General features: G+C 35.4%; 1 protein-coding gene across 3 annotated transcripts in view; it reads left to right on the top strand.

Moving 5' to 3' along the window:
* Positions 1-16,586, top strand: part of LOC137398555 (whirlin-like) — a 44,192-nt gene that overhangs the window by 7,047 nt on the left and 20,559 nt on the right. For all 3 annotated transcript variants that reach the window (XM_068084684.1, XM_068084685.1, XM_068084686.1), the window contains exons 3-13: positions 1,576-1,778; positions 4,926-5,181; positions 6,198-6,287; positions 6,972-7,167; positions 7,870-8,011; positions 9,336-9,489; positions 10,534-10,661; positions 11,402-11,554; positions 14,037-14,157; positions 15,451-15,548; positions 15,910-16,005. In XM_068084684.1, coding sequence (XP_067940785.1) covers positions 1,576-1,778; positions 4,926-5,181; positions 6,198-6,287; positions 6,972-7,167; positions 7,870-8,011; positions 9,336-9,489; positions 10,534-10,661; positions 11,402-11,554; positions 14,037-14,157; positions 15,451-15,548; positions 15,910-16,005 — 1,637 coding nt within the window. The remainder of the gene's footprint in view (positions 1-1,575; positions 1,779-4,925; positions 5,182-6,197; positions 6,288-6,971; positions 7,168-7,869; positions 8,012-9,335; positions 9,490-10,533; positions 10,662-11,401; positions 11,555-14,036; positions 14,158-15,450; positions 15,549-15,909; positions 16,006-16,586) is intronic.

Consider the following 16,586-nt stretch of genomic DNA (forward strand, 5'->3'; position numbering starts at 1 on the left):
ATGTCGGTCGCTCCATTAGTAATCATAACGGATTTCACGCAAAAATTTATGTCAAAAAAAAAAACAAGATTACAACGTTTAACCAAAGACCAGTTTCTGTGATAAACTTTAGTAGAACTTAAGAATAAAATAAGCTCAAAATAAAATCCATAAGAACAAATAAAACTGACTGATACAAAAATAGAAATAAAACTGACTGAGCGCACAAATGACGACATTTTTAGTCGCTGTTGTTGCCTAAGTTCTCAAATTCTAATAAAGTTTACTGCAGAGAGGGGTCACCAGTTAAACGTTCTTATCTTAATTTTTCTACATAAATTTTTGCGTGAAATTTTTGCGTGATTACCAATGGAGCGACCGGAATAACATCGCAGCCGAGCCATGTAGACGGAAGAGAACAACTCCTTATAAGTGCAGCTGACGCATCAGGTGCAGTACGTCTTGTGACAAGCTGTTGTTGCTCGCCGCTCGACGGGGGACAACTACGCAAAAACAACAGCTTGTCAAGACAGGCTAATCTGGAGCCACGATTGAAAAATGAAAAAAGATTGCGTCATTTGGGATTCGAACTCGCGACTTTCTACATGGTAGGCTAACACGCAAATAACTGCCCGACTTGACTGATAACTACTGCACATATAGTTATGGACATAACTATATGTTATAACAACTTATAGGTTATATCATATATGTTATAACACAACTATATTTCATTACATATAGTTATCTCCATAACTATACAGTTGTGTACAATAACTGTAACTCTAGTTACAGTTATTGTACACAATGATCTCTCATGTCACACTGGACTACAAGGATACCGGTCTTTACTATAATAAAACCCGCGTTCATTTTTCGGAAGCCACTGTTGAAGATTGAAAAAAATTCAACGACCTGAATTTGGCAATTACATGTAAGTGTAAGAAATGCTCTGATTATAACAATAAGCGGTTGTACCGAAACATGTGTAAGTTATGGAGTTACTTACTCTTTTAACGACATCCATGCAGAGCTAATAGTCAATGTATCAAGCACATTGACCTCTTGTCTGTTTCAATTGGCTAAAAATCTTACCATACAACACTAGTTGTTTGTGTAATATTATCTATGAAGATTATCATTGATTGAAAATATCACATTCGAGTGGGAAGATAACTCTAGTCTTTATTAGTTAGGCAATAAGAAAGCTTTCTTTAAATTGCTTCCATCAGCTTTTTGAATCACCATCTTTGATTCAACATGTTTTACTTCCGTTTTTTTCTATCCTTCATTTTTTCGTGACGTAATTTTATTGTTGTCGGCCATTTTTATAGACAATTTTATCGTTAAAAACATGAAGCTTTTGCAATAACTGTTTAAAAACGATGCTTAAATGTTTTCAAATATTTTATTATAGTATCAAAACTACACTAATAAGTACTATTGAATAAAAGAAAAACGATTGTTTCCTACAAATATGGCGGCTTTTTCGGGAACGAGCGCATGTGCAAACGGCTTGATAACGTCAAAAAAATGATGGATAGTGTGTGCTTTTCTACCAACAACATCAAACTTTTATTAAACTTCATATTTTAGGCCCACCAAGATCTAAAAAGGGAACGTCACGGACGATGTCCCGCAATGTAAGACGACTGCAAGAGACTGTAAATTTGCACTTGAATCACTATGAAAAGGAGCTCTTCCTTGACGCACTCAATGAGTTCCACTCACAAAAAGATACATGGGCCTTTGTAGAGCTCCTCCGTACCATATTAAACACTCCAGCTAAACAACAGCTGGTAAGTACCCAACAATTGTCGTTTTTTATCAAGTACTATTTTTAATACTAATGATTTAACACTTGAACCTGGGCTTGTGATAATTCGAGAGTTGTTTTCCCACCTGATCGTACATCTTAATAAACTCGGCTACGCAGTTTCGCTGTGTGTTCCACACATTTGGTTTATTTAGAACTAGCGGAATGTCCGGCGTTGCATGGGTATTAAAAACAGCTTATAAACAGTGGCAGGTAATGTAGTTGCCATTGGCTAATTTGAGTAAGCTAGTATTCGTATTGCTAAACTTACTAATAAGAACTGTGAGAGCAAGCTTTAGTAACACTGCGCTTAACGCAGAGTTGCTATGCTACTTTAATCCAGATAACGACTCACATCGCCCAATGAATCTGTAGCATCCCATGTAGCTTGATGGGTTAGCTTGTTACCTTGTGAACGAGAGATTCTGAGATTAAATCCTCTGTTATACGGATTTTTCATTGCTGGATTTTAATCGCATCCTGTGTCGCCAGTTGTAATTAATCTCGGTTTAATTAAAACAATGGATCGAAGCTCTTAACTTTTCTTTTATTACACATAGAAATCCAGTTTTGACTGCAAACTGTTGCAAACATATCAATGAGTGTAATGAGCTTTTATGCAACCTTTTATGCAACTTTGTTAAATATAGTTATAAAATGAAAATATGCCTTCTAATTTAGAATGAAATTGAAAACTTTCATTAATAGTAGACATTCAACAAATGTTTACCATTCAGGCTTGAGGCCTGATGCGTCAGGGCAGACAAATTTCTCTTTGGGTCGGTCTATTTTCAGCATATAATATCATGTTCAGCAAAAGCAACTTACTTCATCTGGTTTAAATGTTTTTTTCTGAATAATGTAGATCCTGTCCTGTTCTGCTCTCACTGCAGTAAGAATTGGTTATCCATCGAATTAAGCCCACTCAGTTTTTAAATGTTCTCGGCTCTCGGAAGTATTTTAAAACCAAAATCTGATGTTCCTCTAGTTACAATTATTGAACTTTCTTTAAAAAGGCATCTACTCAAGCCTGCATTGTCTACGAGTAACAATGGAAATTATTAATGCTGACATCACGAGTACCTGAAATACATTCTGAGATTGGAGCCTTGGTAACTCATTGGTTTTCTGTGATGCGACGTTATGTTGCAATGTTAGAGAGCGGGCATGGTCCGAAAAGCCCGACCTACAAAACAGTTTGGGGTTCAATTCCCAGATAAGATCCAGTGGTTGTGACAGGAAAGGCATCCAACCTTAACTTGTTTCTGCAAATGGGCATGTCTCCAATCGTCAAGATTCCCTTGCCACTGTACTCAGGCATGGTTCAGCCAAGGTTGCAGAGCCATTGTTAGTGAAACTTTTTCTTAAAAATACACACCGCCTCTGCTTGCAGTAATCTAAGCATACATTATATTTGATCCTCCAGGGATTACCCAAACAGTTATGTCAATGAAATGGTTGTGTAATGATTAAGTTACGGGTTTGTGTGACGATGAGGTTGTTTTGTTTGAGAGAGTTCCCAAAATTATTTTATAAATTGTTAAAATATTTTCCTTGGATATGATTTTGGTACTTCTGATTCGCAAAACTTAGGATCCTGGATTTAAAAATGAACTCGCATAAATGTTAAAAGATTTTATCCAGAAAGTATTGGTGTTTATCACCATTTGCGATTGTTTTTCATGTTTGAGGGAACCTGACTGCCAGGATATTTCAAGATTAAAATTGATAAAATGTTATTGTGGTTAAAATGCTAGGAAACAATATGTGTGAAATAATGTCACTGTTGCTATAGTTGATATCGGCTATTGTGTTCAAGTTGCAGAATTACGAGTCTCTATTCTGTCGGTCTCTTTGTAACTATAGATGTCATAACCATTCTTTTGCTTGGTCTGATCGCTTAACCACGATCAAGTTTTGTCAATTTTAATCTTGAGTCATCCTGGCAGTCAGATCACCTAAACATAAAAAGCAGTCGCAAATGATAGAAAAATACTGATACTTTCTGACAAAATCTACTAAAATTTTGTGCAGAATCTTTAAAGTAAATGTAGCGTACTACTTAGCACAGTTGGACGGACAGACAGAGTCATAACACTGTCTGTCATAAAACTCTCCAAACCACTTATTCATTCCCATGTATCAACAAATTGATCTTTACTATAAATAAGAGCCGTGACTATTCGGAGCCACAGGTGGATATTGGGAAAAGGATTCCATTGCTCAGAATTCAAGCTCAGACATTCAGTAGGCAGCCAGGAACACCACCCATGTTGATAGTTATTACGCATGACCATCTGTCGGGGTGCACAGCACTGCCAGAGCTCCTTATAAAACGGTTTTGTAAACATTTCTAATAAACAGTGAACGATCTCAACGTAGAAACCACCATTTCATAACCTGCTAAGAGTTGGCGCTCAATTAGATGGCATGAGTTCAACTGAAACCATTTTTGAAATTGTCTTATTATCGTATCTGTCTAGTTGGCAATTGTGCCATCTTTTAAATATTTCATAGCAGTTCAAATTTATCTTTTTGATTAACTAAAATATTTCTTATTAAATTGAAATTGGCCAGGCATCATTATATGGTCTTTTGTTAGCTTTATGTATAGCTAACTCTAGCTTTTCTAAGAGTTAGGTTTTGAGGCATGATTTGAAGGAGAGTTTTGGTATCATGAATTGCTGCCACTGTGCTCCTGATGTGTCTTGGAATTTCGATCTTCATCCAAAGCAGGACCACTGATTTTTAGTACCAAATAATACACTGGCAGTCCAGTTCACCTTGAGAGACCATTATGCGTAATAGATATCTCCTTAATTATTTCATGATACAGCTAAGTAGTTCAGTGATGCAGTTGGTAGTACGTCTGGTTGCAAATCTGAAGATCAGAGTTCAAATCTCCTGCGATGCAATTTTGTTTTCCAACATGCAACTGTGACTTTGGATGAATGGACACGGCTACTTACAATAGCAAAGATTTATTTATTGTCAATTTTGTCTATGACATAGAATGTGTCTATGGTGTGAAGGTGAAGACAACTTCATAATATTGTGAGGATTTGTAATGATTTCCCCATCCATATGCTTCATTTTGTTAGAAATCACATAAACAACGTTTTTACTACAGGTGCCGATGATACGGCTCGTTCTTCCGCCGAGTGACATCGCCGAGTTTGACAAGTGTGTTCAGTTGTCAGCAGCCGTTGCCCGTGGCGACCAAGCCGCAAGTCGTTTGGCGATTGGTTCGTCGTCACCTCTAACTGGCTACAGTCCGAGATCTCGAGCCACCAACAGCAGACGCAGCAATGCTCCTTTAGGAATAACTCATAGATCACTGTCTAGAGGCAGACAAAGATCACGGTCTAGAGAAAGACCTGTGCAAGGTTAGTTATAGTTGTGACTTGACAAATTGTGGGTGTCAGTTTTTCTTGTTTGGTTTGACCTTTCTTTTGAATAAGGTGATCTGGATAGTTTATTTAGTACTAGTACTGTTATCTGAATACTTATAATAATTATTATCCAGAGAATCTACTAGGTGTTATCAAGATAAAAACAACTTTGTTTAGTTTTTATGGCGCAAATTTATCAAGGATTATCAGAATAAAAATGAATACTTAATAATTTTTTTATTTAAATAATCTATTAAATATTATCTGGATAACAGGGAACTCTTAGGAAAATTATTATCCTGGAAATCTCCTGGGTGTTATCAGAATAAAAATGAATACTTGTAAAATCATTATCCAAAAAGTCTATTGAGAATTGTCAGAATAAAATGAACACTTGTAAAAATTATTATCCAAATAATCTATTAGCTGAAGTACTATTTAAATAAAACTGAATATTTATAAAAAATCACTGTTCAAATAATCTATCAAGTTTTAATTAAATAAAACTGAATACTTGTGAAAATTATTATCCAGAAAATATATTAAATAGTTTTCTGAATAAATCTGAATATTTATAAAAAATATTATCCAAATAATCCATTAGCTAGACAAATTAATAGGTATTTGATAAAATATAGGAGTAAATATCTGTTGATTTTGAAACTTTTTTGTTTACACAAAATTGTTTGTGCAGGCAATGGCCATTTAAAACTTAATCACATTGTACTGATTTTATTATCCTAATAAGGGAAAATATCTGTCATGTCACCCCAAAAGCTCATCACAATGAAATGATAAAAGTAGCCATTATAAATATTAGCTATGTCGGTTACTGAACTATGGAATCTGCAATGCATCAAATTACTTAATGGTAACTCTAGATATATGGCACAATTCCCATGTTCTTATAATTTAATACAAATGAAAATACACACAGCATAAGTTTTCAAATTCTATTGCGTATATGATGTAATGTGAAGACGACTCCATATGATTTATTTAATTGGCAGACTTGTCTGGAGATTTGGACATTATACAGATAGTACCTGATATGGAAGGTGTTGGTTTTTCTATCAAATCAGGAACAAGCGGCCAGCCAGGTAAACCAATGATACTTTCTCTTTTAAAAATCAGCTTTTAAGCAATGAAAGGTAATGAGAGTTGCCTGCCACTTGCTATTAGCCTGGCACATTGCCAATGGATAATTTGAGTAAGCTTACTAATAAAAGCTATCGCTTCTCATGACTTTGCGTCGTGACGGAAAGTGGTATTGTGTTTGCTCCCATATAGTGACATATATCGCCTAATGAACTCATCAAGCTTGTCTGGCTGAATTGGTAAGGCGTCGGACTGGTGAACCACAGGGGCTGAGATCAAATCTTCTGCAATACGGATTCTTTATCCAAGATTTCAATAGCTATAGGTGGAATGATACACATACCAACACTGAAAAAATATATAGATAGTGGTTAGTGCTGTAGACTGCAAAGCAGAAGGTCGTTGGTTCTAATCTCGCCAAGGATGTTGGATGTCTTACCTTTTTTTATGCCTCAATATTGTGGAATTGAAAAAATGTCGTAAAATTTCATTTATACAAGATGCTGTAATAGCATGTCATTTTTTAGCACAAACACGTTAATTTATCAGTAATAATATAATATATTTTTAAGTTTATGACTCCAGTATTATACTACGGGAGTGTCAAAATCCATACTAGCTGTACCTACCCAGATAACATCTTCACTTTCTCACTGATCTGTTAACAAAAGTGCCTTATTTCACAGGTATATTTGTGGCTGCTGTGGACACTTTGTCAGATGCATTTACTCAAGGTCTTTCTGTTGGTGACGAGATACTCGAGGCAAATGACATTGACCTTTCTCAGACTAGTCGGCAAGATGCAGCCTCGATACTCAACGCTGCCAGATCTCTCACCCTTACAGTGAAGCATTCTGGGACACAGAATACGCTGGCTATCAGGTACTGCTGTCTTTTCTGTAGCTTATTCGACAAAATGTCTTTTTATTTGCATAATAACTGCAACAGACTTTTATCTATTAGCTCAGTGGGGTGGTTTTTGTTCAGAGTGTCAGGCCTGTCTGGGTTTTTCCAGTTTTGCCTCCTACTCTTGTCATCACACACAGCCTACTCATAGCTTTTTCATACTCCACATGAACTGTCTTGGCTTCTTTTTTTGTTTCATCGAGTCTCTCATCGATGCTTCAAGTTTTTCTGGTCATTTCCATGTCTAAATTTTTTTAGATTGTCATTTTGTGTGTTTTTGTTGTGGCCCACCCACATGACCACTGGATACTTGGTATCATACTTCCATATAGGTGGTACTGACTCTGGGTGCCTCCATTCATGGTTCATACCATTTCATAGTTCTGGCTGGTACCATTTCTGCTATTCCCTAATTTTTGGGTATACATTTCAATTAACAGTTTTCTTTTTCAATGTTTTTTTTCATTAATTTAAAGAATTATCACTCCGCCACTTTAAAAAATAAAATTTTTTTGTTTTTTACATTTCTATTTATCGAAACTTCTCGTCATTTTTCATGCTTCATTAACTCTACTTTGTTGTCATAGCAACCAGCCATTTCCTTAGCATTCATAATTTTTTCCAGTTTCTGCATTCATATACAAAAGTTATTACTAATGGCGTGAGATATTCTTGTAGACAGGAGACTTACACATGGGTTGACACGAATGGTAGGTCATGTAGTCCGCCTCCATTGGCGTCTGGGATGGGAAACACACCGAGTTCGTCTGTCTCTCGCAGGAGCGGAATGAGTCTTATTTCAAGCCAAGATGAAAGGAAGGTTAGTTTTTGTAATGAATTTATGTTAGATCCCGACTTTGATAAAAAGTATGAAAACTTATAAACTCGTGTCACGCAAACGGAGGAACGTCATTAAAGTTCTACTAATGTCGGCAGCGTGCATATATATCCTATGCATTAAAAATCTTTGTTGTTTATTATGATCTCTGCTCAACATTTACTTCAAATATTTGTATGTTTATGCTTGTCAGATACCGAAAACTTGCGATTTAGCGTAGTAAGCAGAATAATACGATGCTCTGCAGTCATGTCGGCTTTTTGTTAGCTCCAAATGAAATCTTGAGCCAAAATTGTCTGGCACTAAAAAGATTAAAACGTTGTGAAACTTAGACATTTTTAGAAAGCTACTTTGAAGGCAATAAATGAATTGGAATTGGAACAATATTTGCGCAGACATAAATGAGATAACTCCAAGAACTGAGATATTTGGTATCTGACCTACAATTTAATTTTTTTCTTTTGCTTTTTTGTTTTAGATAGTCACTTTTTTCTGATTTAGTAGCAAAGAATTCTCTGGTGAAAATCGTAGTAAGGACAAGAATCTGACTTTTTTATTTAATATATATTAATATATTTATTTAGTATAATTTAATATATTTATTTAATATAATTAGGTTATTCCAAAGGAAACGGGTTCATTGAGAATTTTCAATCGCAGAGTATTATAAATAAGTATGGAATTATTTTCGTTTTATGGATAAGTTTGGAAACATTTCTTTTTTTGGCCTTAATCTCTTCAAACTTAGTGAGAAGTCTCACCACTTATCAGCATGTTTACCAACCTTTGAAGATTCTATACAATAAAGTTTGGAAAGGTAACAAATAGTTTTATAAAATTCCAAAGTTGATTTTTGTGAACAAACTAAAAAAAACGGTAGTGAATTGAAAATTTTGTTTTTCTCCGCTAAATTTTAAAGAATTGCATTTTTTAGATTAATTCCATCAAAACTAGCAAAAAAATCCACAGTGAAAAAGTTAAAAAAAGAATCTTTTTCCTGTTATTGATGTTTTTTCAGCTGTAAAGTTATCTTAAGACAACTATACAGCTGAAAAAAAACATTGAGAACTCAATTTCACTAGTGACAAAGTAATGAAAGTAAAATATTATGGAAAATAATACGATATTATGTAAAAACCTGTATAATAATAAATAACAAAAGTGGGTCCTCATCCCGTGGGTCCTCATCCCGTGGCTTCCAAAAAACTGACCCATTTGTGTCAGTCATTCCATTTACATTGTCCACCTTATATATAAAGTTCTGCTTTGTAGTAACATGTCTGATTCTTTTATCTGTTCTCCTCAGATTAACCTGCGGATAGAGAAGGGCCACGGTCTCGGACTAATGATTCGGGGTGGCTCAGAATACGGTCTGGGCATTTACATAACAGGTGTAGATCACAACTCGGCAGCTCAGAGGTCAGGCATAAGAGTTGGTGACCAGGTCCTGGCTGTCAATGGTGAGAAAGTTTTTATTGCTTAATATTGGGTTTTGCTGTGAAATATTGTAGTTTACGCCAGGTCTGTTAGTTTGCATGTGGAGAGGACAATTTCATATTTTACACCATGTAAACACTGGTAGTGATTGGCTCATCATGGTAGTTAACACGTAACATAGAACTGTATTTAAGATGCATGTAAACCTCGTGTTGGCAAGTATTTAGCGTGACTACTGGGCAGTCAATAGGTAACAGTACCATAGACATCGATTCATGATGTTACATGAGAAATCCATTAACTATTTTACCCGAATGGCTTTCATCATGACATCATGGTATATCTATGCTTGCTCTAATTTTTATACCTTTTGGAGATTTCAAGTGGGGTGTAGCACCTGCTCAGTTTACCTGACAGGCTCTAACTGCATCCTTGTCTGTCTTTCGCATTAATATTCCTTGTTTTTACTGATTATTGCAGGTTGTCATATGTTGTCAATCTTCCAAGAGTAAACGACTCTCAAGTTATCAATTTTATGCATTTTAATGTTCTTTGTACACAGTTTATATAGTGCGTGTTTTTGTCTGTGCATTTCCACAATTTTTGGTCAATTTCATTCAAAATTTATACACATGTTGTATGTGCCTTCTATCGGATCCGCAAAATACTTATTTGGTTTCAAAACTTTGCCTCGTTTTTGTGAACCAGAGTCTTTAACGCCCATCTGACTAGAAACTCAAGAATGCGTATTTGCATGTATTAAGGACAATTGATCTCAAAAGGACGCATTCATGGATTGATGTCATGAAAGTGGTGTGTCTCCTTGTTTTTTAAATATAGGCGCGTGCTGCAGGCTGGTTATAAATGAAAGAAATCATAGACAACGCCGGTCTAATGTTAAAATTAAATAATTGAATTTTTCAAAACCAAATAATTCATTCGGTGTAAGCAACTGGTCATCCCAAGCTCAATTATCCAATTACCTAATGTTTTTTATACATCGGCCAAGATTGATTGATTGCTGAAATAGATTCTTGTCAATAACAGGCTTCTAATATGTCCCATAGACACGCAGTGTGTGGAGATCACACACAGGGATGCTGTGAAAGCTTTGAAAAGGTCTCGGCACATGATGCTGACACTAAAATATGTCGGAAAGCTGCCGCATGCCAAGATAGACAGAACCGATCTACTGGTGAGACTTCAATATAACTGTTTAGTATCCAGGCTAAATTACTAATCATTGTGTTTCCACGCTTTGAGTGGGTTTGGAGTTGCCCACTGCTGATGTATTCTTACCCTCTTGTTTCAATGATTCTGAATTGCACTTTTTAAGATTCGTGAGGTGTTCCTTAAACAAAACTTGTTAAATTTGATGCATTTTTTGGTCATGATCATTTTTGAATTAATGCGTAGTTCACTAGTTACATTAAAAATTAGTTATTTCGTCATCTTCGCACATCCGTAGCATGCAAATATTAATATAAACTTAAAAATTCTAGCAAAACAGTGGTGAGTAGCAGTGGAACGTTTTGGTAGCTAGGATCTGCGTTGTTGTGTGTTATAATTTTTGTACCTCCACTGGGGAAAGCTTAACGGAGTATTATCGATTAGGATTCATCAGCAGTATGTGTTTGCCTCATATCAGATGCCTTCACGCAAATTTAGCAAATCAAAATGGCATCAAACGCATTTGAATTTTACCGTTTTAATGATTTGGAGTGAAGCAACTCGGAACCCATTCAAAGCATGGAAACACGTGTGATATGTGTAGTTATGGTGAATTTTAATGGTTTAAGTTATTTTGCCTCTGCATTCAAAGAATTTGCCATACTTTTGATATCTCTCTACATCATCACTTGAACTCAACTGATTTATCTATTTTAAACATAGAGTATGTTTTAATCTATTCTAGTTAGTATGTTTTATCTGCAGACGTCGAGGTCAAGATCTCACAGTGTATCAGATCGAAGGTCAAGGTCACAAACCCGGAGGAATCACTCTTCAGTATCAGTTGATTCACGTAGGGCTCACAGGTACCCAGGCTCCTTGGACAGGAAGAAATATAGAGAGGTAGAACGACAGAAGGTAGGTTATGAAGTTGGTTTTTAGTCTAGCATTTGTAGGAGATTTGGAAGGTTTGGCGGCCTTTCGTACTGCATCAAAGCAAAGTCTTTGTTTAAGTCTTATGATGATTTATGTTTTTGTAAATATTGTAAAGAAAGATTGTAAAGGAGATGTTCAGGTACGGCCACACGTGCCGATTTTTTTGTTGGTGTTGACCGAAATCACGAAATGAATGAAAAACACAGAATTATTTGGCCGAAATTCACAGCATTATCAGAGTTGTGCGTACACACCGAAATCGTCAACGAAATGCTTCTTATTGGCTAAACAAATTATTAGCAAGCACGATTCTAGCCGCTTTTGCAATTTATATAGTCGGAGGCACACAACGCGAACTGCGAGAAAAATACTAACTCAGTTTGCCATCGTAAATACGATGCAATTGACTTGATTACGCTAAAGATGGCAACTATTTCAACAACAGAACTTTTGCTGCTACATAAAAAAATTTAATAATAAGAAAGAAACTATTTGTAGCCATGGTGTCCGAGCAATGAAAAACCAACAATAGCGCAATCTAAGCAGTCACATCGTATGTACTATGTTGAATTGCACTGGTACTTTTCTTGTGTGTCGTAATACGTGTCATGGACTATACCAATTGCGAAAGCTGCTAAAATCGTGCTCGCCAATAATTTGTTTAGCCAATAAGAAGCGTTTCGTCATTGATTTCAGTTTGAATGCACAGCTCGAACAATTCTGTAAATTTCGGCCAAATATTTCTGTGTTGTTCACTCATTTCGTGATTTTGGACAGAACCAATGGAAAATCGGCACGTGTGGCCGAACCTTTAGATCAGGCTGATGAGTGATGCCTCATAGAGCATATAAATACCTAGTCATCTGATCACTTTCAAAGTTCCTAATCCCAACGCATCGGTTTTGCAGTTGCGATCGGTTGTTATCAGTTGTTATCAGTACACAACTGGATTCTGAAGGGCATTCCGTGTGCCACTATTAGCAAGAAATCAAAAAGGCTTTCAATGTTTGTACCATTTTTTTCGTTATCATAAAAGTGATTTCCATAGATAGAGTCTAGTCAAACCTCGGATGCTGCGGTAAGGGTGGATACGTGACCGCTTCCTACTAACATATACACCTCCTGATAATTATTAATGGTTTTCATTTTGTATCCAACGATTTGTTTCACGCTTTCATCACGTTATCTAATCCATATATATGTTCTCTTTTATCTTATACTCTAACCCATATATATCTTCTCTTATGGGACACTTTCATCAGGTTCTGTGAACCACTTACCCTGTCTTTATTTGGGTCCCTGACCCCTTAAGATGGATTTAGCAATCACCCAGCTGCTAATAATTATCGCTGACTCGAGTTCTTTCAGCAATGATAAATATTTTCTGGATTGTTGCTATCATCTTATAAGTCAATGCCTGTTGTAAAGTATTTTTTTACCTTACAACATTTGTTCCTAACTCTCAGGGTTCTTGGCTCTTTCATTTGTGAGAAGTTCCATAGTTGAGCTTGTTGTAGCTAACAAAGTAGTCAGAGTAGATCTGAAGGGTTTATGTAGAATAAGTGTGCATATATATATGCTTATATTATACATATGTATATATTATATATTTAGTGAAACATAATGCATATAAAATATTTAAATTATAAAACCTTTTTTGAATAAAATCTTGCTTTGATTTGCCAAAGATATTTCTAGACATGAAACACCGAAAGGCTTTTCCTACTTTGGCCCATTTGCTTTCGGTTTGGTAGAATTTAAAAGTCTCTCAGTTCCTTTTGCTTGTGAAAGTAAGTAAATGACAAATGTTTTATTTTATTCGCTATATAATTTGGAGTTACGGTATATCACATACAGAGTAGAAAAAATTCTGTTTTTTCCTGGTTATTTCTGTTTTTCCGATGTGTAGTTTTTTCCATGTAGGCTATTATGCCGCGATGTTATTTAAACATGTATTCATATTCTATAAAAAAGTTATGTCTGAGTTTTGGGGAGGGTTGGAACGAATTACGGCGTTTATATGATAAAACCAGCTTCTCCTTACAAAGTTTTCTACTTGTGAAACTGCTTCCAAAACGAATTATTTTCCAAAATGGATTATGCACTGTATACGCCTATATTATATATACCGTATATGCTTATATTATATGTATGCATGCATTATATACATGTATTTATTATACATAAGTACATATTATATAAATGCATATGTTATATATAATATTTATGTATACTATAATAACATATAAAAATAGACACTAATTAATAATTATTTCTGTCTGCTATTTTTTTCTTATCACACCTTTTAGTAAATGTTATTGTATTATCGTTGGTTGTGATCAAATTCAATCCCTAATTGGCTATAGACTATGCGATAATCTGTCTGTATTATCTCAAAATAGATTTGAATTATTGGTATTGACCGGCTTTAGCTAATTTTTTGTGAATATTCAATGTCTTACAGAATGCTTTTACTAAAGGAGCAGGCTCGCAGTTAATGTTAACCAATAGTACTGTAATTCCCGCACACAACTACACAAGGATTGATGAGCAGGCCAGAAGACTGCTTAATGATGAAGAGAGAGGTTAGTTGGGGATATGTTGTAGTGGCCTACTTTCTCTTTCTGGCTGTTTCAAGAGGTTTAGCATGGATTTTACCCACTGCCAAAATATTATTAAACTAAATGATATTTATTTGCCTTTTTACCCTGCTGCGAGAAATAGTCCTAAAATTCCGGAATAATGAATTATTGAATACTTTTGGGGCAATATGGTATTAGCTTACAGCATCCAAATGATGAGTTCACCGAACTACTGGTGTTAAATTTAAGTTTTTCCAGATTTAAAATATCTGTGACATATTTTATTTCTTATATTTTGTTTGAATATAATTAAATAAATTTATCGATCTAATTTTAACAGCTGCGAATATCAATATCATTCGGCAAGCATGGCGAAGAACTACACTTGTGATAAATTACATAATCAAATAATTAAAATATAGCAAAAGGATCCGTGATATCAGGAATGCAATTTCATAAATTCTATGGTTTGTTAGTTAGCGATCACAGACAGCTAATCACTCATAGTCTGTACACTTTATCGTTGGTTATGAAATCAAGAGGGCAAACCATTGCCGTTCATCCGCACAGCTAAACGTTGATTTGAGCGATAGTGTGCATTGGCCTCAAAGCTTGCAACTGAATGAATTAGTTTTTGCTCAATTTTATTTAGCTAGGCATAACCAAACATTTGTTTAACTGGTTACAGTATTGTCAGCGGTGCCATATTTGTTCTATTTTGTCATTTAATGCTGACACACAAAAAAACCAAATATAATCGCACAACCATCAGGCATGAAATGATAACTTGTTGAGTTTAGTTCTGGTTATGCACCTTCAGATGCTTTAGTGTACATTTTAAACATTTTGCGGCCACACTTTTACACTCAGCTAGATATCTGTGTTAATGTCATTTTCTCTAAGTACAGCGTCCTGTGAGTACGTAGGCGGTCGTGGTTTTCCCACTTCCTATAACTATGAATATTCTTGGCAGGTTTCGACAATGGCTTGCCATTGTTATAGGAATGGTATTGTAAAATATCATTTTCATAATGGTATTGTAAAATATAACTTTACAATACGATTATTGCAAGGAATGAAATACACATTAGCTATTAGCAATATCCGATCTTTTAATTTGTTAGATAGTTTACACTGCGTCTTAATGTCTCATCATGTTTCATTGATCTTTAGGTGAATACATTCATTATAAAGTTTTATATTAATTTCATGCAAAATAATAGTTTTGTTCTATTATCTAGCAACTAATTGTACAACTCGGTAAGTCAGTTTTTAACTTTCGTCCTTTTTCTGCAGGCACTCTCAAGTTTTACCTGGATGAGTACAGCAAAGGTTTTGTCTCAGTAGAAGCTTTGGTTGTTGCACTACAGGAACTTTTCAATACTCACTCCAAGGTACTCACAGCCTCACTTGTTTTAAGGTGTTGACTGTAGTTCTTTCTTACAGTAGGTCAATTTGAGGATAAGTGTTGATAAATAGAATTTATAGCCAGCCTAATCTAGACTAAGTATCCAAAACAGAGTGTGGATGGAATCATCAAACCCCTCCTAAGTTTAGCAAATATGTCTTCAGCATAGTTCTTAGTCTACAATATGCATAACAATATTTGCTGTAATAAAAGGCATGGCCATCCATCATTAGTCTGTTTGAAGTCAATGTTTGAGCTAGTGAAAAAAGATTAAATCGAGTGGGATTTGAACTTGTTACATTTCATCTTAGGATAGTTGTTGGAGCTTTAACCTTTGATGTTTGTAGTTTCAGATGTTTCATGACCTTCGAGCTCTGATTAGAGCTCAAGATGGAGACAAGTTCGATCAGCTGGTTTTGAAATATGAAGTACATTCTCTCAAGGTAGTTGAGTAACTCTGTGAAACATTCTATAAGTTGACCCATTTCCTGGGTCACTGTACACCTGTCACCTGTCACACTGTCACCTGTCACTTTACTGTGTAAAGTTCTAAGCTAAAAAATTTTCTACCAGTCGGGTGAAACATTCGAAGCTTGAAAGTTTTGCAAGGATACGTTAGAAGCTAATTCACAGATTGGCCGTGTGTTGAAGTTGTCCTCTCAATGATTGTTCATTGGCCATGTGCACCGTAAACCGATGACAATGCCGATATGTCAGGAAACATTGCAACTTTTCTGATGTTTTGCCAAGCATGTATGACAGTTTGTCCAATGTGCACCTTTTTGACTGAGGTGATTAGCTACCGCGGATCGCTTAACTATATTTTCGATTATAATAGTTTTTGTGGGACTAGTATTTTGCCGTTTTAGCAACTGCATTGTGTAATGATATATGCTGTCACAGATTATTCACCAATGTAAACGCAGATGGGTTTGTGATATTCTGAACATTGCTATCATGGTTGATCACTGATGCATTCTGGGAAGAATTTTGACGTTCTGTGATACAGTATAGTGTGAACCAG

This window comes from Watersipora subatra, chromosome 6, assembly GCF_963576615.1.
Source record: "Watersipora subatra chromosome 6, tzWatSuba1.1, whole genome shotgun sequence".
Classification (NCBI taxonomy): Eukaryota; Metazoa; Bryozoa; class Gymnolaemata; order Cheilostomatida; family Watersiporidae; genus Watersipora; species Watersipora subatra.